General features: G+C 34.6%; 3 protein-coding genes across 6 annotated transcripts; 1 reads left to right on the forward strand and 2 right to left on the reverse strand.

Moving 5' to 3' along the window:
• Positions 1-139: 139 nt before the first annotated feature.
• Positions 140-7680, reverse strand: LOC111778689 (uncharacterized protein At2g33490). Of its 4 annotated transcripts, none has more exons than XR_002812597.2 (12): positions 7286-7680; positions 6785-6857; positions 6025-6099; positions 5414-5475; positions 5229-5297; positions 4286-4314; positions 3968-4175; positions 3633-3869; positions 2968-3012; positions 1656-2656; positions 811-936; positions 140-675 (listed from the first exon to the last, which is right to left on the reverse strand). XR_002812597.2 is itself a non-coding variant. In XM_023658658.2 (11 exons), the coding sequence occupies exons 1-10, from the start codon at positions 7397-7399 to the stop codon at positions 1658-1660; spliced, it is 1911 nt and encodes a 636-aa protein (XP_023514426.2). In that variant the 5' UTR covers positions 7400-7680; the 3' UTR covers positions 140-675; positions 1656-1657. The 4 variants fall into 4 exon arrangements, 2 of the variants coding, with proteins under 2 accessions (XP_023514426.2, XP_023514425.2); XR_002812596.2 differs by having other exon boundaries at positions 140-681; XM_023658658.2 differs by lacking the exon at positions 811-936.
• Positions 7681-9801: 2121 nt separating this feature from the next.
• Positions 9802-15502, reverse strand: LOC111778688 (pyruvate dehydrogenase E1 component subunit beta-1, mitochondrial). Its single transcript, XM_023658656.2, has 15 exons — positions 15343-15502; positions 14926-15004; positions 14749-14823; positions 14190-14270; positions 14076-14102; positions 13911-13973; positions 13685-13771; positions 12801-12926; positions 12330-12463; positions 12185-12257; positions 12024-12089; positions 11407-11445; positions 11187-11311; positions 10972-11086; positions 9802-10512 (listed from the first exon to the last, which is right to left on the reverse strand). The coding sequence occupies exons 2-15, from the start codon at positions 14974-14976 to the stop codon at positions 10444-10446; spliced, it is 1131 nt and encodes a 376-aa protein (XP_023514424.1). The 5' UTR covers positions 14977-15004; positions 15343-15502; the 3' UTR covers positions 9802-10443.
• Positions 15503-17720: 2218 nt separating this feature from the next.
• On the forward strand, positions 17721-23929 carry LOC111779382 (uncharacterized). Its single transcript, XM_023659546.2, has 2 exons — positions 17721-17944; positions 23626-23929. Exons 1-2 carry the CDS (start codon positions 17807-17809, stop codon positions 23710-23712), a joined length of 225 nt encoding a protein of 74 aa, XP_023515314.2. The 5' UTR covers positions 17721-17806; the 3' UTR covers positions 23713-23929.
• Positions 23930-26166: the final 2237 nt, after the last annotated feature.

Below are 26166 nucleotides of genomic sequence, written 5' to 3' on the forward strand. Positions count from 1 at the left end.
ATAGCAACCAAATGTAGTCGGTTTAAACCGTTCTCTAATAAAATTAATCAATATCTGCATTAAACTTCCCCAAACACTCAAGAGTATTAAAAAAAAATGTTACAAGAGAAAAAAAATGTCACAATTCAAATCTAACTCATACATCAATCACACCAAATTGCATAAATGCATATACAACTAGAATAATAGTCGTACAGGTCAACCGTTAACAAAAGTGTTATCTAACGTTGAATTTGTATACACAATCTTCCCATATCGATTAAAGAAAGGTTACTCGATCCATGAAGGAAAGAAGAGTGTCACAGTACATTCAACATTTTGTAGAAGCATTCATTTCTCAACCTAGCAAATGTAAACTAAAGGGTACAAAATTGGAAGGGAAAATAATTTTTGTTATTCTAGGTTCTTTTGGGGGATGGGTGAAAATTTTCCTTTTTTTTTTTCTTCCCCATTAATTGCTTGGGGAGATACAAAACTCGTCGAATGATGAACCCAATGGCAATTATTTAGTTAATTGCGTGCCAAATTGTCACCATGAAATGAGAACAGAATAGATGAGGAATTATTTACAACATTAGACCTGTACTTGATGATGGTTGGAAACAACTATGTTCGGCCCTGACCGTTTCCGACTGCCATCAATCGACTAGAATCTCCACATAAGGTTTCATCAATCTGCTCCTGTTGAAAATGAATACATCAATGTTGGAAGACAAGATAGACATGCGCAGAAAACAGAATGAAAAATCCAAGGACTCCAAAACAAGCCACAATATCTAGCTTTTCTAATGTTCTATTTCAAATGTTTACCACATAAGATGGCGATCTTGTTGATTTATTTCGCCTTAACCCAACACAACCTAATTCTTACTACTGACTTAACTCAGCATGGTTCAACAGTCATGAGTCCCTCTCATGGAAATTGCCTGTGACCACCTGAAAATGAAAAATATTCTACCTCAAAAAACCTTCATTGCTTACTAAATGTGCTCGGATCTCCTTTTCTCTAAAGTGGTTCCAATGGATATCGTTCCTCCCCTCAGTATGTCCAATATATCCATCTCAATTGACCTTCATCTTATAGTTAGTATAAAGAGGAAAAAAACATGAACAACGATGAAAGTAATAGAGAGATATTGACTTTCACGGTTGTCTCATGTGGCATTTTTTATGCTTGAAACAAATTCATAAAATTTTCAATAACTCTTGCATCTTATCATTGGAATCTTATATAAAGATAGGTCGGCTAAAGATTTGAACATAAATACCATCATTTATCAGCATAAAGCAACATGGATATTATGTACTTGTAAATAAAATATGGTAATATCGTTTATCAGTGTCACAATATGGCATTAGTAATCATAAAATTCGTTGGATCTAGTAATATATTTTGAGAATCAAATATCCAGATGCCCCGTGCATCCAAAGATGGCCATAAACTCCTAACAAATTTAAACTAAAATTAATGCCACTTCTCATATCCATCCAAGAAATTACAGTCAACCACCCCATGCTTCAATATAAAACCTCAAATATTAAGGTTTACCTGAATATTCACAAATAGTATAAAACCTAATTCACGAGATATCTGAAGAGATTAGGAAAGTAAATTTCAGACATGGAGATTAATCGACAGGAAAGGATTCTCTTACCTTTAACTTGCAGGACCATTCTCTGAACCTGTTGATGTATGACTCCGGTTGTTAGAAAAGGTAAGTGGTGTCAAGGGAGGTGAAGATGAGTCTGGTGCCATTTCAGAAGATCGAACGGTTTCCAGAGGCTTTGGCTCGTGAAATAAGGTCTCTGTCTCCCTAGGACTCCGGGACGGAATGGAGAAACTGCGTGTGATAGTTTGAAGAGGAGGCATTGGCAATGGAGATGCTGTACTCCTTACAACAGTTTTAGTTGCAGTAGAGAGTCCTTGGCTTTTGGATACCAAAGGAGCAGAGTGACCAACTAAACTTGAAGGTCTTGACGACTTATATGTTGAACTAATGGGAGGCCTAGGAAGCTCATGAAGCTCATTTATTTTAGGTGAGGAAATAAAAGTAGGGGAAGCAACTGGGGACACTTTTGGTGATGATGACAAAGGTTGTGGTATTGGATTTCGCGAGAGAGGTCCTGAAAACAACTGGGGGTTTTTTATTGTAACAGGCTTGTTAGTTGATGGCTTACCCATTAAAGGGCCTGAAAAGGCTAGTCTCTTAAAATTTTTAGCATCAGAAGCAGCAGCTAGACTGTGCTGTAGCAAGCCATCAGACAAAGGAGGAGGTAACTGAGTGGATGATGAGTTAGTGTTACTCTCCTTCAGTACAGACTGCGCCTTTGCAGCAGCATGTCCTGACATATTTTCATCTCCCACTAACTCGCTGTACTTCCTTGGTTCCAATGGTGATGAGTGCCGCCATAAATTTTGCTGACGTATTGTCTGTGTGGTGTTAGATACCGGATTTGCAGGACCCCCAGAAATTGAACCGTTTGTATCAGCTGGGGTGGGTAGAACATATGTGTGGAACTGCCGGGTTGATGAAAGCCGCATCTGTCTTATTCTTTCAGCAGCATCAAATTTTTTATCGGGAAAAAGTGGGGCAGATTGGCTTACTGTTCTACCACCAAAAGAAAAGGAATTCCTACGATTTCTGTCAAGATTTTCCTGCAGGAAGCCACAGACAAATGTAAATTTCTGAAGATGACAGACTACATTTTCTTTGTACTTCTCAGGTGTCGATGATGTTAAATGAAAAATTGGTAAAGAACTCAAGCTATGGCCAAAGTCATACAATTTACCCAGACAGAAAAACTGACGCACGCATGTACTCATACACTAACCAACATTATAAAACAAGTGATATTTACAATCTACATAATCTACAGAATGATTCTCCATGATAATAACACAAGGGAAGAAATCTAAAATTGTAGTTATTATTAATACATAATATACATGAAAGATACTGTGTGTACCTTCACAGCTTCCACATGATGAAATGCAAGATCTGACTGGTCCACCTGCATCAACGATACACATATTACACAAATAACAAATACATGAGAGCTTAAATTCAACAACTAAACCATGTATGATGCCTTTTCTCCTACCCATATATCCTGCTTTTCCAACACACTACATAAACATAAACATAAACATAAACATGATGCAGAACACATCATTTTCCAAAATGAAAAGGTTGGTAAAGATAGAACTCCATAATGTGCATACAAAAGTACTTATATCATTTAATAATTTGGAGTATTCTGGTCAACTTATGCAGCTTACATAAACCTACTAATCATTGTGATACAACTGCAGCCTTATGTATATACGTATCAGGGATAAGCGACCTTAGAATATATGACATCAAGAAGTTCATAGGCCATCCAATATGCAGTATGGGTAAACTACCATGGTTTTGACCCATAAACATAAATTTAGGTTTACAGCCAATCCCTTCGATCAGTGGGCCAAATCATGGAAATTACAAAAGGATTGAGCTTTTTAGATAAATCTACAAAGACCATATACAATGAGCTGTTTCCCTATACCATGTTTCAAATGTCCCATGAAATGTACAGATGAAAGGAAAAGACTTCTCAAATGATTGGGTGGATGTTTAAAATTAAATGATTACCTTAGAATTTCTTAATGTATCTTGATCGTGATCATTTTGCCCATAATCAAAACTTAATTCCCCATCATCCCCATCATCATAGCCATCATCATCATCAACACCATCATTATTCCCATCGTCCACACTGTCGTCTTCCAGTCCACTGAATCGGTAATCAATGTGCTGTTGTTCTGTCAGTGATTTGACATGTGGTTCCACTGCTTCAAGTGATTGAAGTGCCTTCTTGAAGAAACATAACTGATTTCAAGCAGAAGATGGTCAAAAACAAGAAAAAGGAAACAAAGAGGAAGATCTTAAACAGGAAAAAGAACGGGCAAAGAAATAGACAACGGAACCTGAGTAGCATGGTGACGAGCAGCCTGTGTGAGAAGACTATGAGACTGTCCTTGCTTCAAAGATTTCAACCGGAAAACAAATAGTGTTGCCTCATCATCATATTCTTCTCGAGCTGTTTGTAATTGTTGCAATGTAAAGCTCTCTCCTTTCACGGTTTTTGACCTCCCCTTCTCCTTGTGCCTCAGTCTCATGTACTCATATACTTCTCTGTGAATCATACAATGAAATGGGAAAACATCGTTAAAAAGAACATTAATCCAACAACCACGTTCTCATAAGCATATGGGTTTAAGTAAGAACAGTTATTTGCAACAAACCTTTTCTCGTCGCATTGTCTTTTCATCTCCTGCATCCAAGTGAAGGTCAGTATGTTAAGTGTTTCATATCAATATTCTATTCACGAGATATAATTATAAAGCCAAGTAATTTTTAACTGCACAGCGTGCTGAATGCAATTTATTCACAAACAAAATAAAGATAAATAATGTACAGGAAATTATGGTACACCCAGAGAGATATCTATATTACACTTATAATATATTCTGCATAGTTAACCCAATAATCATGTCAACATTTACACCTACACACAGAAAAGAACTGAAAAGTTACAAATGCCTAAAAAGGAGGAAATTAACAACCAACCAAGAAAATGGAAAAGGGATTACTAAAACCAAGAAAATGATCGGTCAAACTTGCATGCTTTGGACTCTTGTACATGTACCAATTTGAGATAATTAGATACAGTAAACGAGGCTTTCCTTATTCTTGAAACATTTAGGATTTCGAATTTCCAAAACATCTATTTCAGCCTTCAGTGACTAACTATCCGTTCACTGTCCAAAACATGAAAATAAAAAGGAAGGGAAAAGTGTATCTCAGCGTTCAAGACTTTTGTCCAGATTATTCCACTATCCTGTAGATGTCATTCCAGTAAAAACATCCCACAAACAACTAAAGGGTAGAGGGATTCGGACAGCAGCTAACTACAAACCTTCACCATTTAGAAGTAGTTCTGTAGAACTTAGTAGATCTTCAACACAAATTTCATTGCTGAGAACTAGATGCCCGTACATACATGAATGGCCAAACAATGAGGATCAACGATGGAGGATCATTATATTATACAACAGTAACTCATTACAAACTGATGCCCACAAACAAGGTAGCATGGCCAGTTGCAGATTGTGTGCAGTAATTACTATAAAAATCTGAAAGAACAGCAGCCATATACAATTAGATCAAAAAACCATCTAGACATACCTCAACAGTTCGAAGTTGATTCAGAAGAGACTCAGATGGGCGTGTTATAGTTTGTGAAATATGAGATCGCTGGCAAATTGACAGTACTGAATTTAGCACTCAAAACCCAAGAACTTTGACATTCGATACGTAGATAGATAGAATGCCAGAGAGAGAGAGAGAGAGAGAGAGAGAAGCCAGCTCACATATCGATCTACAAGTTTCTGGAGTTCAAACTGCACCTTTCCCAGCATTATCAGAACCTTACCTGCATGGGGGTAAGAATATACATAAACTCATAAATCCCAAGTTTGAGATAATAATAACAACTAAGCTAACAACGCCTAGAAAATGTTTAACACACAAAAATGCTTCAAACAGGAAGTAACTTCATGCAACTAGCACAAGTTATTTATTTATTTTTTTATTGGTAACAGAAAAATTACTGATCAGCAAAAGATTGCAATAAGCTAAGAGAATGCAGCGACCACCAAATAAATAAAAAAAATAGAAGTTAAAAAATCCACCAAAAATAAAGAAAAAGAAAAGATGCACCAAAATCTCAAGGCTTGAGAATATAAAGGTCTCAGCACAATTGCAAAAAGAAATATGAGAAGACATTTCCATTCATGATACTCTTTTCGGAAAATATAGTCCAGGATTCAAAAATAGATATGCCTGCGCCAAGAAACGGCATTTCCTTAAGCTACAGAATTTCAGATACACCTACGTAGTTATCAGTTTATCGACATCACCCCTCATTAACACGCCTATTGTAATTAAATGCATTGAGGAAAAAAAATTAGATTTAACGCACCACTGTCTTCATCATCATTCAGTGCAGTTTTCTCAAGAAGACATGCACCCATTTCTTGTAAAGACACTGAGAATTCTGAAAATAAGGCATAAGAACCACAATTAGATAATGAAGTAGCAGGACCAATGATGCCAACGGTGATAGAGATATTAAATCTGGCATCCCCATAGATTTAAGAAGGCTAAAATCAAAATTATATATCATGAAAGTGAAAGAGTCGTGCGGCGTTATGCATTAAAAGAAATAAATTTGACATTCATACATAGAGCCAAAGCAGGTGAATAAAACAGCAAGATGTATTCAAATATTATTAAGAAAATCCACCGGGAAAAGAGTTGGAACAAAAGAAGTAAATCCATCAAACCAGTTTTCTCGAGAATTGAAAAATAACCAACTCAACAGTGCAGCAACATTGACTAAAACAGCCATAGAGTTCACGTCACTGAGTATTGTGCATTAGAGCATCCTATTTATGATTCAATTATCTTGGTGATTCTTTTTTCTTCTTATTATTATTATTATTATTCATTCCTTCGCAATTGCATATATACTGATAAAAAGCTGATCATTAAATGAATCTACAATCAAATAAGACCATTACAAATGAAACATTCATGTCATGTGGCATTTTGTTTGCAGAGAAAAATGTAAATGAAGTAAACCATCATAACACTGTCCTGAGCCGAGCAGCTGGGACGAGATATGAAAGAGAGTTAACAGAAACTCAATGAGTTGGAACATTGGTTGATCTAAAAATTACCATAAGCACTATTTTCGGTAGCGGCAGCTGCAGAAAGTAAGCTATCATAACAGTCCCTCATTTCTTCCATGTCCTGAAAGCACAATACCACACTAACCAGTAAGAATTTGATTGTGTTTCTAAACACCTAAACAATCCTGAAACACTCCTACGAAAAAGGAAAGGAAGAGAGAGGGAGGACAGAAAAAGAAAAGAAAGAAAAAGAGAATACAATCTCTTCCCGCCAGAGCCAAAACCCTAAAATTCCCCTTTCCATTCTTCCCCGTGCTTCTAATAAATCTCAATTAATTGCCAGAAACAAAATCCCACTATTAAGGATAAGTTCATCAGCTAAAAAACTTCACGAGACTGAGAAGATTACTAAAAAACAAAACTAAAATCTCAGGATGAAATTGAAGAAAACTGGAAGAACCCTCGTATAGAATTCGCAATTCCCGAAGAAGGCAAAGAGAAAGAGCAAAAGGGTAGAAGCAAAAAAAAAAGTAATAATAAATAAAGTACCCGAGCAGCCTGAGCAAGCTCATCCAATTGAGCCAAAGGACGAGGATCTACACGGCCCTTAGGTTCGTGCTTGTGCAGTCCAAAACCCGTCAACTTCCTCAAAGAAGTCTTCATTTTGCTGCTCCTTTCTGGTGTATCCCTTCACGAAATCGGAGAAGGGAAAGAAATCGAAGCAATTCGGGAAGTCTAAGAGGGGAAAAGCAAATAAAGATGCAGAGAGGAGGAGGAGGAGGAGGAGGAGGAGGAGGAGGAGGAGGAGATGTGCAAGATGAAGAAAGCCCTCAATCTCAATGCAAATTTTTTCTTCGTTCAAACTCCTCCATTCTCAGCTTGCGTCAGGCAGAAATGGAAGACCCAAAAATCAATTAATAATATTCATTAATTCCCATTTCGATCCAAAGAAAAAAAACTCAAACCTGTCGTTCTTCTTTCTCCTATATTGACTTCAATTTTATTTATTTATTTATTTATTTATTTATTTTAACAAAAACAATAGTTTAATAAATTTTATAATTTAAAAAAAAAAAAAAAAAAAAAAAAAAAAAAAAAAAAAGTGTGCAGAATTAGTGGAATTGATCATTCCAGTTTGACTGTGTTTTCATTGATCGGGAGGATACAATTATTCATTTTTATTTAATCCTATTTTTTTAGAAATGTTATTATTATTGTAATCTTCCAATCATATTTTAATTATTATTAATTCCTTTTCTTTGCGTTCCACAATCAATGGTCATTTTCCATTCCATCTTTAGTTAATATATTAATTCCTTTTCTTTTACGAATATAATTTCTTTCTAATATTTTGTTTTTCTTTTAAGATCCTGACTAAATTCTTGGTGGATATAATTTTTTAATATGCTGACAACACATAAAAAGAAATAAAATATTCAAATTTCCACTCACATATATGCATTGATTATTGAACTAAAAGAGTAAGCATGAAAAAAGTAGTGAATGTTCCATATATTATCATTGAATTGAAATTTAAAAATAAATATTGTATTTAGTGGCGGAAGAAACTGGAAGCAGCCATCCATAAATGTCACAGAAAAACAAATGAGAGTTGTAATTTAATTTTTGTTGGGAGCGTGAAGTATAATAATATAACAATAAATATGTGGGGGGAAATTGGAATAATGAAAGAAGAAGTTAATGAAGAGAGGGGGAGCCGAATTTCCCTGACATTGCAATTCATTACAATTAATAATCGTGTTTACTTTTCAGTTATTTCCAAAAATGTAAAAATGAAACTTTAAAACAATTGAGGTCACCTTTTCTTTTCCCCCTTCTTACGTACAAAAGTTGTAATAAATGCAATTAAGAAGTGGGTGCTATTTTACTAATATTTTAGCTCAATTTTGGAATTCAATTTTTAAACAAATACTAACTTCTTCTACTTCAATTTTAGTTTTTTAATTTTGAAGGTACCGCACATCAGATCTAATCCACATGCATTTAAAACTAGGACACAAATCATTTGTTTTTCCTTATTATCAATTGTTTTTAATTCAATCTACTTACTACTTTATTCGAGTTTTCTATTTGAACACGAATAATAAAGGGAGAAATTCTCATTTTTCCAAGTTTTTCAAAATTGTGAACTTTTTTAATAATAAAAAATGAAAAGCTGTTTTCAAACATAGAATTTACCAAGAAATTGTCAATAAATGGCTTGTTTTATTTTTAATGCTCAAATAAGAAACTTTTCAAAAAGAAAAACTTGGTTGGCCGAGTAAGGAAAATGACAAATAATGATATGTGTTTTTCCAAATGTTCAAAATAAAAAAGGTCAACAGCTTGAAAATAATAATTAAGGTCAACAGCCGATCAAACCTTCTATACCACGTTGTCGGCCTTGAAACAACATCGCTTCCTTCTTTCTTTTCCTTCTGATTTTTAAAGTCTTCCATTTTTCAAGTTCATTGCCTTACCCGAAAATTCATATGGGAAGAGATATACATTTTCTTTATTCAAAACCAGTCCCACTTTTATTTGGAAATTCATTAAGAAAATTCAATTATTTGTCAAGAAGACATATTGTCAACTATATAAATCTACTTCTCTCTCTAATTAACCATTTTCAATTAGAAGAAAAATGTTATTCGATAACCTGTACATTTCTGTAAAGTGCATTAAGAACGCGGAGACAGGCACTATGAACTATAAAAGAAGTAACAAGAAAGGATTCTACCAGAGAATTTTGACTTTTGACTTCCTTCCTCATTGGATAAAAAATAACTGTTGGAAGCTCTTAGTTTATACCAGAGTAGAAAGAGAAACAGCAAAACAGCAACTTCTGTTTAGAGTTTTTCAAATTCCTAATAAAAAAGCAAGAACCTAATCAAACGACCTTGAAATATCATTATTCGAAACTAAAATCAAACTAAATCATGTTTCCTCAAATGAACAAACAAGTCCATGTTTCCCCCACTTTCTAAAATAGCATTTGAACAGCACAAAAAATTCATAAACAGACAATTCATACCAACCCAACCAACATAGAAACCATGTGAAAATGATTAAAATGGTAAATAAATTTATTAGAATATACGTATATATTCTATGCCAGTAGGTCCTTTGGTTTTCACATTAAGGAAAGCTAAGACCAAGGGAAGATTCAAACTTACAAGACAAACAAAAGGTTTGTTGGGCAAAGCAGAAGAAGCATCTGACTATGAAAATAGAGTTGAAAAAACGAAATTCCCGTCCTTGACAATATTCTCCCAAGTTATTTAACAACGTGGCAACGTCCCCAGACCAAACATCATCACAGAAACAATGTAACAGTTGCCATACCATGAATAGAGTAGATTGACCGTGACACCCTGCATCTGCTAAGCCAGATGTGATTTTACAAGTGTCAAATATATTCACTAAAAGCCAAATCCTTCCACGGACCACCAATTTTCATCCTATAGCTGTAATGATTTTGGCAAGAAACGATGTTTCTTTTCACAAAAATATATCGTACTTCGATTGGACTTGCCCGTTAAAAAAATGGTTGTAATTGTCTTGACAATAAAAGTCATCGAGAGGTTTTATTGTACAAGGGAAAAGTGAAATTTCTCCTTGATTCAGGGAACAGGAACAGAAAAGGACAAAGAAGTCATTGAATCTTACCCTAAGATGGAATAACTTTCCAGATTGGAAGGGCAAAATCAACCAGTTGCGGCCAAAGGTACGGCTCTGTAGCATGCTCTTTTTGCTGCTCGAACAATGTCCTCAATCTATACAATTATTACCATCAAGCAATGAAAACCAACGATCAGGAGTGGAGCAAACAAGAATGGGGCAATTGCCTCCTTTAGTTCATAAATAGATTCAACAAATCATATAACATAGCTATAATTTTTAAATCTTGGCTCTAAGTTGCCCCCTAGTTTGTAGAACTAAAAAGATTGTGTATATAAATCATTGAAAAAGGTAAAATTTCATGAGAACATGTTGAAAAGATATTGACCAGAGAAGGATTTCGCTGTTGTTACTTTGATAAGGACTAAATGTTTCAGTTTTTATCATCTCTGCCACCACGTCAAATGAACTTTTGATGAATGCTACTAGATCAGCGACAAATATCTCATTATATAATTTCTTTCTTCTTTCTTTCTTCATTCTTTCTCAATTTGAAAGTACAGTAAACTTTTCAGGGTGGATATAAGGCTTTTAGAAAAGGTAGGGCAATGAACCTGAGGGACAGCCATCCTTTCGAGATTGGCTGCATAAGGCATAGGAATGTCAGCCCCTGAAATCCTCTCCACTGGCGCATCAAGATAGCCAAAACTGTCCTCCACAACAGATGCACTGCCGACATAAAAATAAATATTCACATTAAGTTAATAGGGAAACTTCAAAATCAATCAAGAAGATGAACGAACATGAGAAGAGGGGGAAAATGACAAACCAAATCTCAGCACCAACGCCGTGCTGAGGGAACCCTTCTTCAACTGTTACTAATCTGTTGGTCTTCCTAACTGAAGCATTAATTGTGGCTCTGTCTAGCGGTCGAATAGAGCGCAGGTTTATAACCTATAACAACATAGGCTAATTACACTTTTGATTAACAAAACAAAATCAATGTACATATATCCAAAAGAAAAAGTCAATCATCAGGCAAAAATTACCTCAGCACTAATTCCTTCTTTGGAAAGTTCTTCAGCTGCCTGACAATCCAAGCATTATAATTAGTCATAGACAGAGAGATGAGGGAATTTTCCAGCATCCAAGTATCCTTAAATGCCACTAAACATGTGAATCAAAATATAATACGACACACCCACACCCAGTAAAATCTCTTTCAACTGCCCATTACTACAACCTAAAAGTTGCCAGTAAAACAATATAGCATCTTAGGGTACGATCTTCAGATCCATCTCAATTGGTGGAACGTCATTAATGCAAAGTTGTCACTGTTTACATGAAGTGCATAAGGAATCTTTTGGAACCCCAATAGATTTTCCTTGAAATCAAACATAATGCATGAGAAAAACCCCAGAAGATCTGTGAGATAACTTCTATTTCCATTTCTTATAATCAAAATGTCACAACTAAAAGAATCGCTTCTCAACAACAGGTTTAGGGATACATATTCAAGAAAGTTATACTTTAAATCCCATTTAGCCATGAAAGAACTAATCTTGCCCCTTGCAGGTCAACCTAGTCCTTGACATAGCCAGTTAAGTTTACAAATTAAAAATAAACAACCAATCCCCCATGAACAAAATAACTGAAGGATACTGACCTTAAGTGCATAGCCCACCATCTTCGAAAAGGCAGTAATAGTCACATCCTTCCCTTCTCTCTCAATCTATCAAAAATTAATGATATAAAGTTAAACATCGAAGATGAATAGCAGAACAGAAAACATCTTCTGAAATATATCAAAAGCACCAACAGAATTACCTTAGCTTTTCCTATGGGAGCGGTGAAACTGGAATCGAGGACCTCAGCAGAAACAGGGAATGATTCACCATATCTGATACAACAGTGCACATAATTAACGATTATTTTCTCAGAATATATATGGACATTTTCATTCACCACTTACAATAACTCATTTTCAAGAAACACCACAGGATCTGGATCCCTTATGGCAGCCTTTAAAAGCCCACGAGCATCTTCAGATGAATATGGGGCCAAAACTTTCAAGCCAGGACAGGAGCCATACCATGCTGCATAACACTGTACAGGAAAATTTGAAATACATTTCAAGGATTTCTCTCTTCCACCATTTGAAATTATGCCTAAAAATGTATTTTTTATCGATAAATTAAACTTTTATTGACAAACGAAAGAATACCAAAAAGCCAGCACAGAAACAGACTAACAAAAAAACAAGCCTAAAACATGGCAGCCCAAAAGAGTCAAACAAGAAAGGGCTTTGGTCTAAAAGCATAAAGCCTAGTGAATAACAAAAGTCGCACACATACATACATATACACATATATACACACACACACATATATACATACACAAGGTGCACACATGAAAGAGAAAAGGGGAAGAAAGAAAAATCAACCTGAGAGTGCTGGGCACCAACTCCAGCAGCTGCACCATTGGGCCCTCTGAAGACAATTGGCACAGAAATTTGGCCAGCTGACATATAATTTGTTTTTGCCGCAGAGTTAATGATATGATCAATGGCCTACAGCAATGAGAAGGAGGTGAGACAACCAATGATTGAAAAGGAGAGTCGGAGTAAAAAACAATAGAAGAATCAATACAAAAAACACTACATTAGACTTGCACATTTATACTAATAATGAGTTGATAATATTGTGACTATTGAGCCCTAAAAAAGCAAAAAGATAGTCAAAGAGCAAAGACAAACATTGTGAAGGGAGAAGTTGGAGAATTGAGCAACAGGAAGAATTAATACAGCCAAAATGCTTAAAGGATAGATACATTCAATTAGCACGCAACTCTAAAACAGAGAAAGAAAAAATCGAGATCAGAAGAAAAGTGGAACATGAAGCTATACAAGGAATCCATACAGTAAAAACTAGAAACAAATGCACTTTAATGAATGGTCTATTGAAATTATTATAACTATATTGGATTTACAGGTCAATATTACCACAGGGTCTTTTCACGTCAATCCTCAACACATTGGTGCCTGTGATTTTAGAAACTATTTAAAACACACACAAAAAAATGTAATCAATCAAATTTACTTTGAAAACCGAAGACCAAATACAGTCACCACTGCTCCCAGATGATTTAGAATCGAAATTTACTTTCAACAACTAATGAAGGAAAGTAGAGCATATCACAAGGCAACAACAAAACACTTTCATCAAAGTTTTTCATTAAGCAGACAGAGTTCAATGTCGAGATTTAAAGTTAGATAGGACAAGCAACACCCAATATGAACAGGAATTGCATGCAATTCATGGTTCTAACCTGCATGGAGAAATTAAAAGTCATAAACTCCACAACAGGCTTCAGACCATGGTAAGCAGCACCAACACCAATACCAGCAAACCCAGCCTGCATAAATTTTGATGACATTAAGGATAGAAGTATATAAACATTTTCCTTTAATATAGTTCTCAACCATAGCAGTACAAATTCAAACCAGCTCAATAACATTGAAGGAAAAAGAATAATTTCTGGGTGAAGTAACAACCTCTGTGATTGGGGTATCAAGAACCCTCTCTGGACCATACTTCTCCAAGAGCCCTTTGGTTATCTACTTGAGGAGAGAGGCCAAAATTTGTCAAAAAATACAATACAAACAATAAAACATTCAAATATCACATGAATTAGAGATTATCTCTTCAACAAATCTAACCTTATAGGCACCCTGATATTCTCCAACCTGCATTAGAATGTTTGAAATTAGCCAAAAGGATAGACATATCAATGTAATATACAGATAGAAACGTTCATAATCATTCTCCCTCACCTCTTCACCCATCAAAAATACTTTAGGATCAGCGGACATTTCTTCATCAAGTGCAGAGTTTAGAGCATCTCTCACTGTCATCTGTGCATATTTGGAATAAATTTTGGGGAAAAAATGGTAAGCCTTTTATTTTCATTCAACAACGTTGAGCAGCAATAAGCATTCCTCAAGTATAATACTACTGTAAAAGAAGAATTCAACAAATAAATAAATGGAAAGCAATTACATAATGCAAAAATATCTAAACTATGGGTTACTATAAATAACCCACTCAATAGTGAGACAAGGGAAATATAGTCCTAAACATTATTTTCAAACGAGGAAAAAAACCTATGATCACCAACTTTCTTTAGAATTAAAAGGAATCTTATCCATTATTGTTGACAAAAAAACCAAATTACACTACAAAAAAAAAAAAAATCAGCATACAAAATCGAAGAATGGCCCTAACAAACCTACCCTAAAGCAACAAGGACATGATGCATTGAAACTATGAAAACACTAGCTGAGACTGAATAAGAAAAGAAAAGGTATTGAAGGACACAAGACAGTGTATTACCTCTTTTGCTGCAGATGAATAGTATCTGGATGCCGATGCAGCAGGGCGAAGTCTCTGCAAAGACTGCCCGGAAATCTAAAAAAAAAGCATACATACACGAGAAATAACTAAAATCATCGGAGAAAAAACGTACATCTGATGCAAAAACAAATTTCATTTTAAAGCATGGAACCGAACCAAAATAGAGGAGGCTGCAGCGCCAGCTTTTTGCCGAACGATTCCCCACATATCTTTTTTTCGCGATCGAAAGATTGCTCTACAAAACAAAAACTTACATAGTTCAAACGATCCAAATCCCAGTTCCACTTCAAACACACAATATCTAACAAACATCAATTACACGCAATTTCCAACCAGTTTCACTTTCAACTTCGGCAAGAGAGTAAAAAAACGACATCGACATCTAAATCACCATCCACAACAATATCAGTTACATATTGATGCATTCGCAAAAATAACTTATGAAGCCGGACTGGAAATCCTTAATTGCAAAATCAATTGGAAAAAATCACATAGCTTAAGTGGAAAAAAGCGGCAGCTAGAAGATAATCAGATTCGTGGATTAACGAAGATGGGAAAGCATAAGAAGCAAACCTGACTGTCGTTTATGGAGTTTAGATCACTGCAAATTGGATCCGATCAGACGGGGGATTTGGGGAAATGGAGGGGTTTGAAGACTGCAAGCCACCACCTTACCAAACTCTCCTAAAATTAATTATATTTCTTTTCCCTTTCTTCAATTTCTACTTTTGGATTTTCTTTTTCTAATTTTTGTTAATTACTCTTTGATTTCTAATAATTAAAATTCCGCAAACGACTGCTACTGTTAGGCTACGGACAGTCGGGGTGCGTAAAATCTAGTGAAGCAGAAACCATATTAAGATGGTGTATCTGCATAAAGATTTCTCATTACAAACAGATCTGACGTTTAATATCTCATCTGTCGTTCACCGGCGAGAATCTAACGGTTTGATGGGCGATAGTTCTAACAGTAATTGTGTGTATTGTTCCATTCAAGTAGAACCCGTTAGGCGACGGAGATTATTCCATCACGGACGTCGATGTGAGTCGAGCTTTGTTTAATGGCCTAGTTATTTTGTCTTAATTTCAGATTTTAGAAATATTCTCACCATATGTATAAAAGTTACGTTTACATTCATATAATATCCAATTTTAAAATTTTTATGTGAAAGTATGTTGTTCCTTTTATAAATAAACAAATCTTTTAAAAAAAAAATCAAACCTTTTGAGAGAATGAAATTCAATAATCATCGTTTAAAATAGTAATTGACGTGTTTCGTAATAATAATTTTGCTAATCATCGATTTTCAATCATTCATAATTATACAAAAAATTTATTTTTTTATTAATTCTAGAGATATTAGGTGAATTTGTTAGGTTGACTTTATATAGACAGAATATTTACCAATTTTTTATTTAACAAAAAGGCTCTATTACTTTTTTATTTTCTTTTTTATAGGTTTATTGTGATTCTCCCTTCCACGTTTGTTATATTAAAAAATTTCAAACAAAAAAACAAAAATCAAAAGTTAGAACATTTGTATTCTCTAAATACATTCATCAATATATTTGATTTTAATTAAACAATAAAGTTCTTTAAAGAATATAAGATATATTAAAAATATTCTATCTAGAAGCTTGAATTGAATCTCTTATGTGTTAAATTAAAATGATATTAATAATAACGTGATTTAACCTATAATATAGTAGATCACGGAAAAATATGATAAGCCACACATGTTTCACGTTAAAAATTTGAAAGCTTAAAGTAATTGTTTTTAATTATTATTAAGTTTACTTTCAAATTATTATTATTATTATTATTTATTGAAATACAGTTTTGAGGACTCTATTTTGAATTTTCTAATTTCACTCTCGTTGAATTCATACGGTTTTATTATTATTTCTATTAAAAAAAAAAACTAGTATCCATTAACATTCATGTTATAAATGTTAGAAATATATTATCATCTTCTAATCAATTTTAATAAAAATTAACTTTAAATTAATTCAAATGACTAATTTTAAATCTAACTACCATATATAAACTAAACTGTAATCAAATTTAAAATATACATATTTTATTTACTGATTGGACATAATGTTTAAATCAATTGGATACGTATAGAAATATATATATTGGAACTTAAGGTAGAATTTCATCAATATGCTCGAAAGATGTGTCCTTTAGACTAAAACGACCTTACGCACTGCGTAGGGCCAAATTTAAAGTCTCTATCCCCAAGCTTACTATTATTATTATTATTATTAATATATTATATTAAAGGACCACATTGCATGTGCATATCCTACTGCCAAACCGAAAATTAAAAGAAAAAGAAAAACAAAACAAAAAAACATTTTTTTTTTATCCTAATGTTAATTTCCTGCCCTAGTAACCAAGTAAAAAGTATGGTTATTAGCCTCCTAGACCTCTTCAATAGTCCATTCTTTTAATTAACCTTATAAATATCAACCGTCACTCAAATTATCAAAATCTCATCCAAACATTTTTAAACCATACTAATAATTTATATAGGATTTATATTAAGATATTCATAAAATTAATATAGAAAAATAGTAAATCACAAAACCACAATATTTAAACATTACAAAACGACAATACTTAAACCTAAAATAGTGGTCTCTTCATACTTTGCACTAGAAAAGTAAAACATATGATTGAGGTTCGTTAACATACATATAAATATATAGATAGCCAGCGATCTAGGGGTAGCACTACCTCTTAAAGAAAATTTAAATTTGACTTGATTTTGAATAAAATTATTTAAATAGAGTCTGAAATAAATTAGTCCTAAAACCCATTTGATAAATGTAATTAAGGTTTTTTGCTTTTTAATATATAGATATGGATTCGAAAAATGTAATTTAACTGAAACTTAAGGGTATTTTGCTTTTTAATATATAGATATGGATTTGTTATATAAGGGGTGAGTGAAATAGTAGTGGAAGCCGAAGCTTTGTGGGGCATTTGGTTAGTAGTAGCAACACACAAAGCTCGGCCGCGGTAAGGGAGATGGCGGGTGCATTTTGGGGGACTCGGGTGTTGGAGATTGTGAAGAAGCACGATTCTGGAGGTTTAGTCTGGAAGAGAATTAAACTCACTACAACCCGTAAAGCCAACGCCAAGAAAAGGCTTCTTCGTGTTTGGCAGGTTCTCTCTCAATTTCAATCTCACTTCCTTTTTATGCCCGCCATCAGCTTCTGCAAATGATAATTTCATGGTTCTTTGTTTACTCTACTGTCTTATATTTTTCATTCCACGCAACGGTACTTCTTATTTAATTATGGAGGTTCGTCTGGAAATAAATATCAAATATTCGACTATCTGGCAATACCTTGCTATGAGTTGGTTTTAGGAGTAGAACTTTTGGGGGCTTAGATATAATTGCACGAAGAGTAGGATAAATAATAACAAGATCATCAAACTGAATCATTCAATACAGATAATGTCGGAGCAAAAGAAGTAGATTTAGGATTTTTAAAATTGTTAACGATGAGACCAGGGATGTGCATTACGTCAGGATATCTATTTGACATCATTTCCATTGCTTATGGTGCATTAAACAGGTATCTCTGTTATTTTTCTGCTCAAATATTTCGCTTATAGTTGCCAAAGTCAGCATAACTTGGCATAATTGATATATATCCTGGATCAAGAGGTTTGAGGTTTGAATCCCCTAATTGTAGTTGAACTCAAAAAAAATATCTCATAGGTGGTTGGATTGCTTTTAAGCTTTAGGATTCATCATGCACTGTGCAGAGAATTATGCAGCATCACAAATTAATTGAAATGATATTTATATATATAATTTTTTTTTTTTAAATTTTGTCGCTATATACAGAAATGATGTAGGAGTTAGATAATTCCATCTGCTTAATATAGTTGCCCTTTTAGTTTTGGTTGAAGCCTGGAGGTATACCCATCGTTTATAGTCAAAGATCGCAAACATGACATACCAATTTGGTTGTATGGCTTTCTTGGATTGCTTTAACTTCTCGAGGAAGGCTTACATGGGAATTGGACAAAAGTAGGTTGAAATCACAAATATGACTGAAATGGGAATTGGTTGTGAAAGAGTTTCTCTCATCGTTCAATTTTTTTTTTTTTTTTTTTTGTTTGTTTGTTTGTTTGTTTTGTTTTGTTTATTTTAGTTGTTCAGGGAAGAAAGGGGTTTTTCATTTTCCTTTGTTGGTTGCAAAGGTATCTTTCGAGTTTTTAAATTGAATAAGACCCTTGAGAATGCAAAAAGAGGGAGACATCGTACACCTCCCCCCCCCCCCCCCCCAGAAGGCTATCCTAATTGACAGGAATCATTATAACATCATAATTTCAAAAAAGAAACTGACAAAAGTACGTCAAACTAAAGCCAAAATCTCAGTCTCTGTCAAGGTCATTGATACTCTATCCTCCAAAATTATTTGTTTGTTTTTCTTTTTTACACAAGAGAGCTCTTACTGCATTTTTCAATGGGATCTTGCTTTTCCTTCCGAAGAATTTCCACAGATAAGTTGTAAGAAGACATCCTTATTTAATACGAGAAAACACCGAGAAACCCTGAAACACCTGTGCAGAATCTCCCAACTATCAGCAATAGGAGAATGGTGAATGGGAGATGGTTCTAATATTCTTAGGAGGTTTTACAAAGAATATGCCAATATGGAGTCAATAAACTTTTGGGGTTCCTTTTTCTGCAGTCAGTTTGAGGCTTTTAACCCTTCCAAGTTCCAATTAGAGACACAATTGTACTTTAGGAACTCTGTCTTTCCAAATAGATATAGAGCCTTCTTGTCAAGATTCAACGATAGTATCCATAAGAAAGAGGATCAAACATAGACTTACATACAGGATCTTCCATCTTCTAGCATTAGGTTGTTGGGTTGTAAAAAGTATCAAGGAAGTCAGGTTGAAGAACTACCCACTCTTGTTTCTAAATGTGAGAGGGACTCTTCTAAACTACAATGTCAGGCTTCATGAGTATCTAATCGCATGTATCTAATGAAAACTTTTGAGTTTTCTGATCAAAATAGCTTGGGAAACACACTTTAGGTGGATGGTTCCCCATCCATGTACACTTTGAAAAAAGAATTTTGTTTCCTTTAGGAAGAGAATTGATTCTCCACAACCTTTTAGCTTCTGGATGGAGTTGCCTAGTTAAGGAGTTTTGTATTTATAATTTGTTTTGATTCATGCCATGGGGATCCATTTTGTGATCTTCTTGGCTAGAGTGAGTTGGGTAATGTCTTATCTTCCCTTGAAGTCTTCCATTTATGCACATGTTTGTGTTTAGGTGACATATCTTGTCCACAAAAAAAGGACAAAAAAAAAAAAAAAAAAAAAAAAGAAAGAAAGAAAGAAAGAAAGAAAGAAGAAGAAAAATAATGTTTTGAACTTTTAATAGTAAGCATGACTACCTTACCAGTTACATGTTCACATTGATTATTACATTCATTCGAATGTAGAATAGTTCAAGTTGATGAGCATGGAGGAAATCTTCATGGGCCAACTCAAGTTTAGATAGACACATTGAAAGCAAGTTTAATCAGCAATGCAATATGTGAAATGGCTTTTCTGCCGAAGGGACTGGGGGAAGAACCATTTGACATAAGATCTTCAAACCTGACATCTGCAGCTGCCTTTAGTGACAACAAGCCATGGACTTTAGATACTGTAACAACCAAAGGTTTGCATTCACGAAAGGGCCAATGGCTCAGACACTCATGATATGAAAAAGAAAATAGAAAAAAAAAAAAAAAAAAAAAGAGCAGAGAAAGGGACCACTTGACTAGAGGGTGTTGGGAGATTGATCTTGGAGAGGATGAGCCATCGAAGTTGATAGATATATGTATAAATATTTTATGAAAAAAAATTGGACTTCTCCTTTAAAGGACTGGCCAGTCCATGGCGTGATTAGCAAACTCAAAAAAATAAGTCTTTGCTGAAATGATGGAATTAGGAAATTCTTGGCAACATCTTCTCAATAATGTCAACAATCTTGTTGATCTTAAAGCCCGTGACGAGTTGTAAGGCTTTTCTCCTATTGACACATCCTAAAAAGCCTTCAGAATTACCCTCTAATTCAAACTCCAAAGCATAATGTTGAAGGAAGAAGTTTATTTTATGAGAGTGTGAAAATTGTTGGGATGTGGAGCCTGATGCCTATTTACAGTAAAGATATATTTAGTAAATTGAAATCCTATATAGGTAGTTCTCCCATACTTTTCTTCATTATCTGTATTCTCTCTTGTTGTACATACTGAAGTCATCAATAAAACTTTTAGCCAATATTCCTGCTTGTATTTTCTCTCTCCTAGTGTTTGTGTTCATCTTGATCGAGTGTGCGTTGTTGAGCGATCCTAACAAAAATCTCTCGAGTTGGAGGAAGGAGATGAAAATTTCCAACTAATATAGAATAGTTGACAGCAAAAGGAAGAAAATCTTTTCTCTGAAATCCCAAGTCTGGATGGCGCATCCTTATCAACAACCTTCAAATTGAAAAAGAAATTCTTTTTTTTGTTCAAAGACAATTTAGAAAAAGGGGATTAGTTTTCTAGCTTCGAAGTCGAAATGGATCCAATTTCCAGGGCTCAAAGCTCACCTTTCAAATCTGACTTCAAAGGAGGATTTTTTTGTTTGCTATTTATGGCTTGGTTTCCAGGGTCTCAATGGATTTATTTGTTGAATTCTTCGGCACAAAAAAAAATGTCTTAGAAGCATCCTTGTAAACATTATGAAGGTGTTCCAAATATATATTATTTCCCAGGATGGTATCATTCACAAGTTTTTGAAGGAAGCCATCTTTACGACATCCTCATGGAGATCATATGGAAGAATAGTAAAAGACTTTTGCCCTGTCAGCCTGCCTATCCCTTGCTTCTCTAAGATTATAGTTGATCAGCTTAAGAAGGAGCTCTGTGTACTTCACGATCAATTTTTTTTATTATTATTATTATGCAAAGTTTTGACTCTTGCTTACTATTAAACGAGCTCATAAATGAATGTCCAAAGTAAGAAACATAGGCTTTTCCAATTAAAAATTTTTAGGCTAAAGGGTTTGGGAAGTACTTCCTTTTAAAGGACAAAGGTTTGTAGAAGAAATTGAGGAAGGTGATCTATACTTGCATTTCTAGTGTAAACTCTTTATCATCATCAATGAAATCCTAGAGCCATGGCAAATCAGCTCATAGATGAATATGTTTAAAGAAAGAAACGGAAGCATTTCCAATTAACATTTCTTGAAGGCTAAAGGTTTTGGAAAGAACTTCCTTTTAAGGGCTAAAGGTTTTCAGAAGAAATTACGGAAGTTGATCTATACTTGCCTTTCTAGTGTAAACTCTTCCATCTTCATCGATGACAAACCTAGAGATATAGTCTTTGCTCTTAGAAGTATGAAGCATGGTAAGCCTCTGCTCCCTTCCTCTTTTGTTATTGTAGCTGATTCCCTTTAGTAGGCACTTTTCAAGAGGCCTCCAAAGTGGCTACATTATGGGTTTCAATGTGGAAAAGAATGTTGTCCAAGTTCCTCATCTTCGGTTTGCTAATTGCTAATGTATCCTTCTTTTCTCCTCTCTTTCCATGGAATAAGTGCTTAATATTTTGAATATCATCAAGATTTGTAAGGAATCTTCAGATCTAGTTACTATCCCGTCCACAACAAAACTCAGAATTTGGATTTCCACCTACTTTTGCTTGCCTCTATACAGAAATCCTAAGACTTTTTTTTTTTTTTTTTTTTTTTTTTTTTGTGTGTGTGTCTGTAGGAAATCCATCCTCCATTGAAAAAAAATATCAAAGAATACAAGAGCATAAAAAAAAAAACAATCCCAAAAGATGAAGAACAAGAGCCAAAACTAACTAGAAATGTCTCCAATCCAAAAGGACTAGACCAAGACCATAATTACAAAAAGATCGAGTGACCGACACCCACTAGAAAATATTAAACCTAACAAGCTCCCAAACCTCCTCATTCGACTTCTTGCTGTGTGGAAATTCTATTGTGTCTCTTAAGCTAGCTACCCCTATAAAACAACAAAGAAACTAGCTTTCCACAATACCGTGCCTCTCTCTAAAGGGTGGATACGCCTGCACCTCTTCTAGCAATGGCTGTCTATCTCTATTACACACCGCACCCCACTAAAACCAAAAAAACTCGTCCATCGACTCCAAAGGAAGTTAGCAAACTGGAACTCCCACAGTAAATGAGCTAGATCCTCCACATGCCTCTTTCTTTCAATTTTGATAGATGGAAAAAAAAAAAACTCCCCTTCCAAAGGTTGGCAGTCCCACCCTCATCTTAGGTGTCCTTGTAAACCTTCCAACTTACTACATTGACACAATTTTAATGAATTCCTTTTGGGAGCAAACATTGAACGAAGGAGGCCCTCAATTTTTTTTTTTTTTTTTTTTTTGGGAACAATTATGATCTTGGTTTTGTTCTTTTGGATTGGAGTCATTTTTTGTAATTGGATGTTGGGCGCCATTTTTTTCAGGATTGATTTTTTGTATGCCTATGTAAAGATTGGTGCAATTTTATTTTTAGTTGACTTGCATGTAAAATGATGCTTCGAAATACATCCATCTGAAGATGGTTCATTCTAGAGCCAATGAATTTTCTCCTCCAAATTTTCCATATTTTTATACTTCTGTATTTGTACTTCAGAAACATAGACGCTCTGCCTTTTGGTTGTTACCTTGGAATTCTATTTTGTATTTCTGTTCTGTTCTCGTTCTTGTTTATATATTGTTTTCTTTATAAAACGAAAATTTACCCATTCTTAAAACATCTTTTAAATTGTTGATATGTGTTCTTAATTCGTAGTATTCCTTCTTTCCAGAATGAGGCTGTTCTGAAGGCATGTTCGGAGCCACCTCCGCCTAAATCTTCAGGAGATGGAATTAGTCAAGTTGAAAAAAAGGAGTAAGAACTCCATAGGGTCCAAAAGAGTTTGACAACTTCGGCATTGCCGTGTCAGTTTTCTTTTTTTCCTATTTAGGCCTTTTAGAAAGGAAGAGTAAACATTGAGTAGGTTTGAGCGATGTCAAAAGTTTTCATCGTCGTATGTAAGCGATAACAATACACTATTGTGCAATTCCTGACCTGGAGTTTCACAGCACTTTTATTCAGGATTTAGTTCTTCACGGTCCTTGCTCCCTCATGAATGACTCTTTTCTTTCAGTAAAGATATTTGATATTTAGCTTTCTGAACAATTTCACTATTGAAGTTTAGGGCTGAAAATGTCTGGACTGCAGGAGGCAAGCCTTCAAGAAAAATTCCACCCCTTCTATTGTTTGTGCAGTGCATTTCTAACTGGTTGCAACCCCTAAAAACACGAGATAGATTGTCTGATCGAGTAGAATAAGCCTTCTTGTATTGGATGTGAGTGACATGAACTTTACATACAATTCTAATTGGCTTAGTAGCAATTTCTGCTGATATCTCCAAAACTAAAGTTTTTTAGGTTATTCTTGGGGATTTTTTCCCTTGATGGTTAGTCTGTTTGATTTCAGACCTCAAGATTATGAGACCTTCACTTGTTGCTAAAGGTAAATTCAGTTCAGAAAGTATGGGTATAAACTTGTTTGTACAGTTTGATACTTAAAGCTTAACTTATATCATACGTTAGGTAGTACTCCTCTCCTAATGGTAGAAGATAGAGTATATGTGGGTGGGGTTGCCCTCCATCATGGAGATACCTCTCTTCATATCCACTTGTGTATCAGGCTGAACCATCTAAACTCTCAAAGTCTCTTGAATAACATTTTTTATGCAGCAGCTGTTTTCAGTTTCGTCGTAACTGCTGGGCATGAGCTGTGGCCAACTACAGGTACTTTGCTGCTCAGTTTTTCATTTACTTTTTAGCATGCATTTCTTGAAAGTTTTTCCATTAAAGATTTGGAAATGCGTGTCTCAGAATGTCAGGCATTCACTAACCAACCATTGAACTGGAGAAGTATGTGTAGGTTGAACAAAACAAGGACATGAAAAAAGGAATCCTATCCTGATTGTTCTTGTTCCTCACTTGCCTACTGGACCCCACCAACCAGAAATTATCTGGGGTGGATTTATTTTACATTAAGATGATTTTTTTTTTCTCCAGTTATTTTGCAGAAATTCAGGGAGAAAAAAAATGGAGATAGATAAATGTCTTTGTTGCAGGGACGCAAAGCAACCTCTCTTATTTAATGTTTGTCCAAAACAAACAGCTTATAAGAGTGGTTGGGTGAAGAAGTGGTCAGCATACATAATTTTAATTGATGACAATTCCTTCTCTGATGGGTATTTCTTTTTGTTCTAAATTTCTATATTTCCCTTTGCTTCATGGAGACTTCCCCTTACTATTGCCTTTTGATATGTTTCTAGGATTGGTAGGATTTTTCTTTAAATGTTATTGACCTTATTAGGTTAGCCTACATAAACAAAAAATGATGGAACGAAAAGAAAAAAAAAAAAAAAAAAAAAAAAAAAGTCTTAGCTGTGAGCTTTGTGGTCTACCATGACGTGCTGGCCACGTGATTGGCAAATGAGAAATCCCAAGTCAGCAATCCACAATCTAATCTAATTCCCCCACCTCCTTTCCTTCTTTCCTCCTTTCCTCCTTTCCTCCTTTCCTCCTTTCCTCCTTCCCTTTTTTCTTCTCTCTGTCTTGACAATTAAATTTGTTCATAAAAAGGTGAAACGTGAAGAACTACAACTGCCTTTGCTGATTCTAACCTTCCATCACAAGAAATTCCAAGGCCACCTTTTTATTCTTTTTCAAATACTGCTTTATATTGACTATGTTAAACAAAACCCCTTTCTTATGTAGAATGATTTCTATGCATCATGCTGCTTCCCTTTTAACTCAGATTTATTGGATCTGTTAGCGTTTAATTAATATAAATGAAATCAAACCAATTATTTTGGATTTGATCGATTTTCTACTATCTGTTGATGCAAATCTTTGTCATAACATAAAATTATTTGAAGTTGAGGTAGCTTATGGGATGAGTGAACTTGTAGCTTGAGATTAAGAAATTTATGTACCCTAAATATAAATTCAAGTTTCACAAATTAACCATCTATTTTTTTCCTCTTATTTTAATTTTGTTGCTTCGGTCAAAATTTTCCTTCTCCTCTCCCACCACTTAATCGTGGATTTTTATTACCAATTTGTTTATTTGTTTGTTTGTTTTTTTTTTTTTTTTTTTTTAGAAGCCGAAGTGATCCAACTGTGAAGGGAAACCTTTTATAATTATGCCGTCCTTTGCCTTCTTGGCATCCATTTGGCGGCCATGCATTGGTGTGTGGCCCACTCTCTTAACCTCCCCGGCTTATGATATCACAATCTTTGCGTACAAGGACTACCCACCCCTTATATTATACTCCTCTCTCATT

The sequence above is a fragment of the Cucurbita pepo genome, chromosome 17 (genome assembly GCF_057944985.1).
Source record: "Cucurbita pepo subsp. pepo isolate OVF chromosome 17, ASM5794498v1, whole genome shotgun sequence".
Classification (NCBI taxonomy): Eukaryota; Viridiplantae; Streptophyta; class Magnoliopsida; order Cucurbitales; family Cucurbitaceae; genus Cucurbita; species Cucurbita pepo.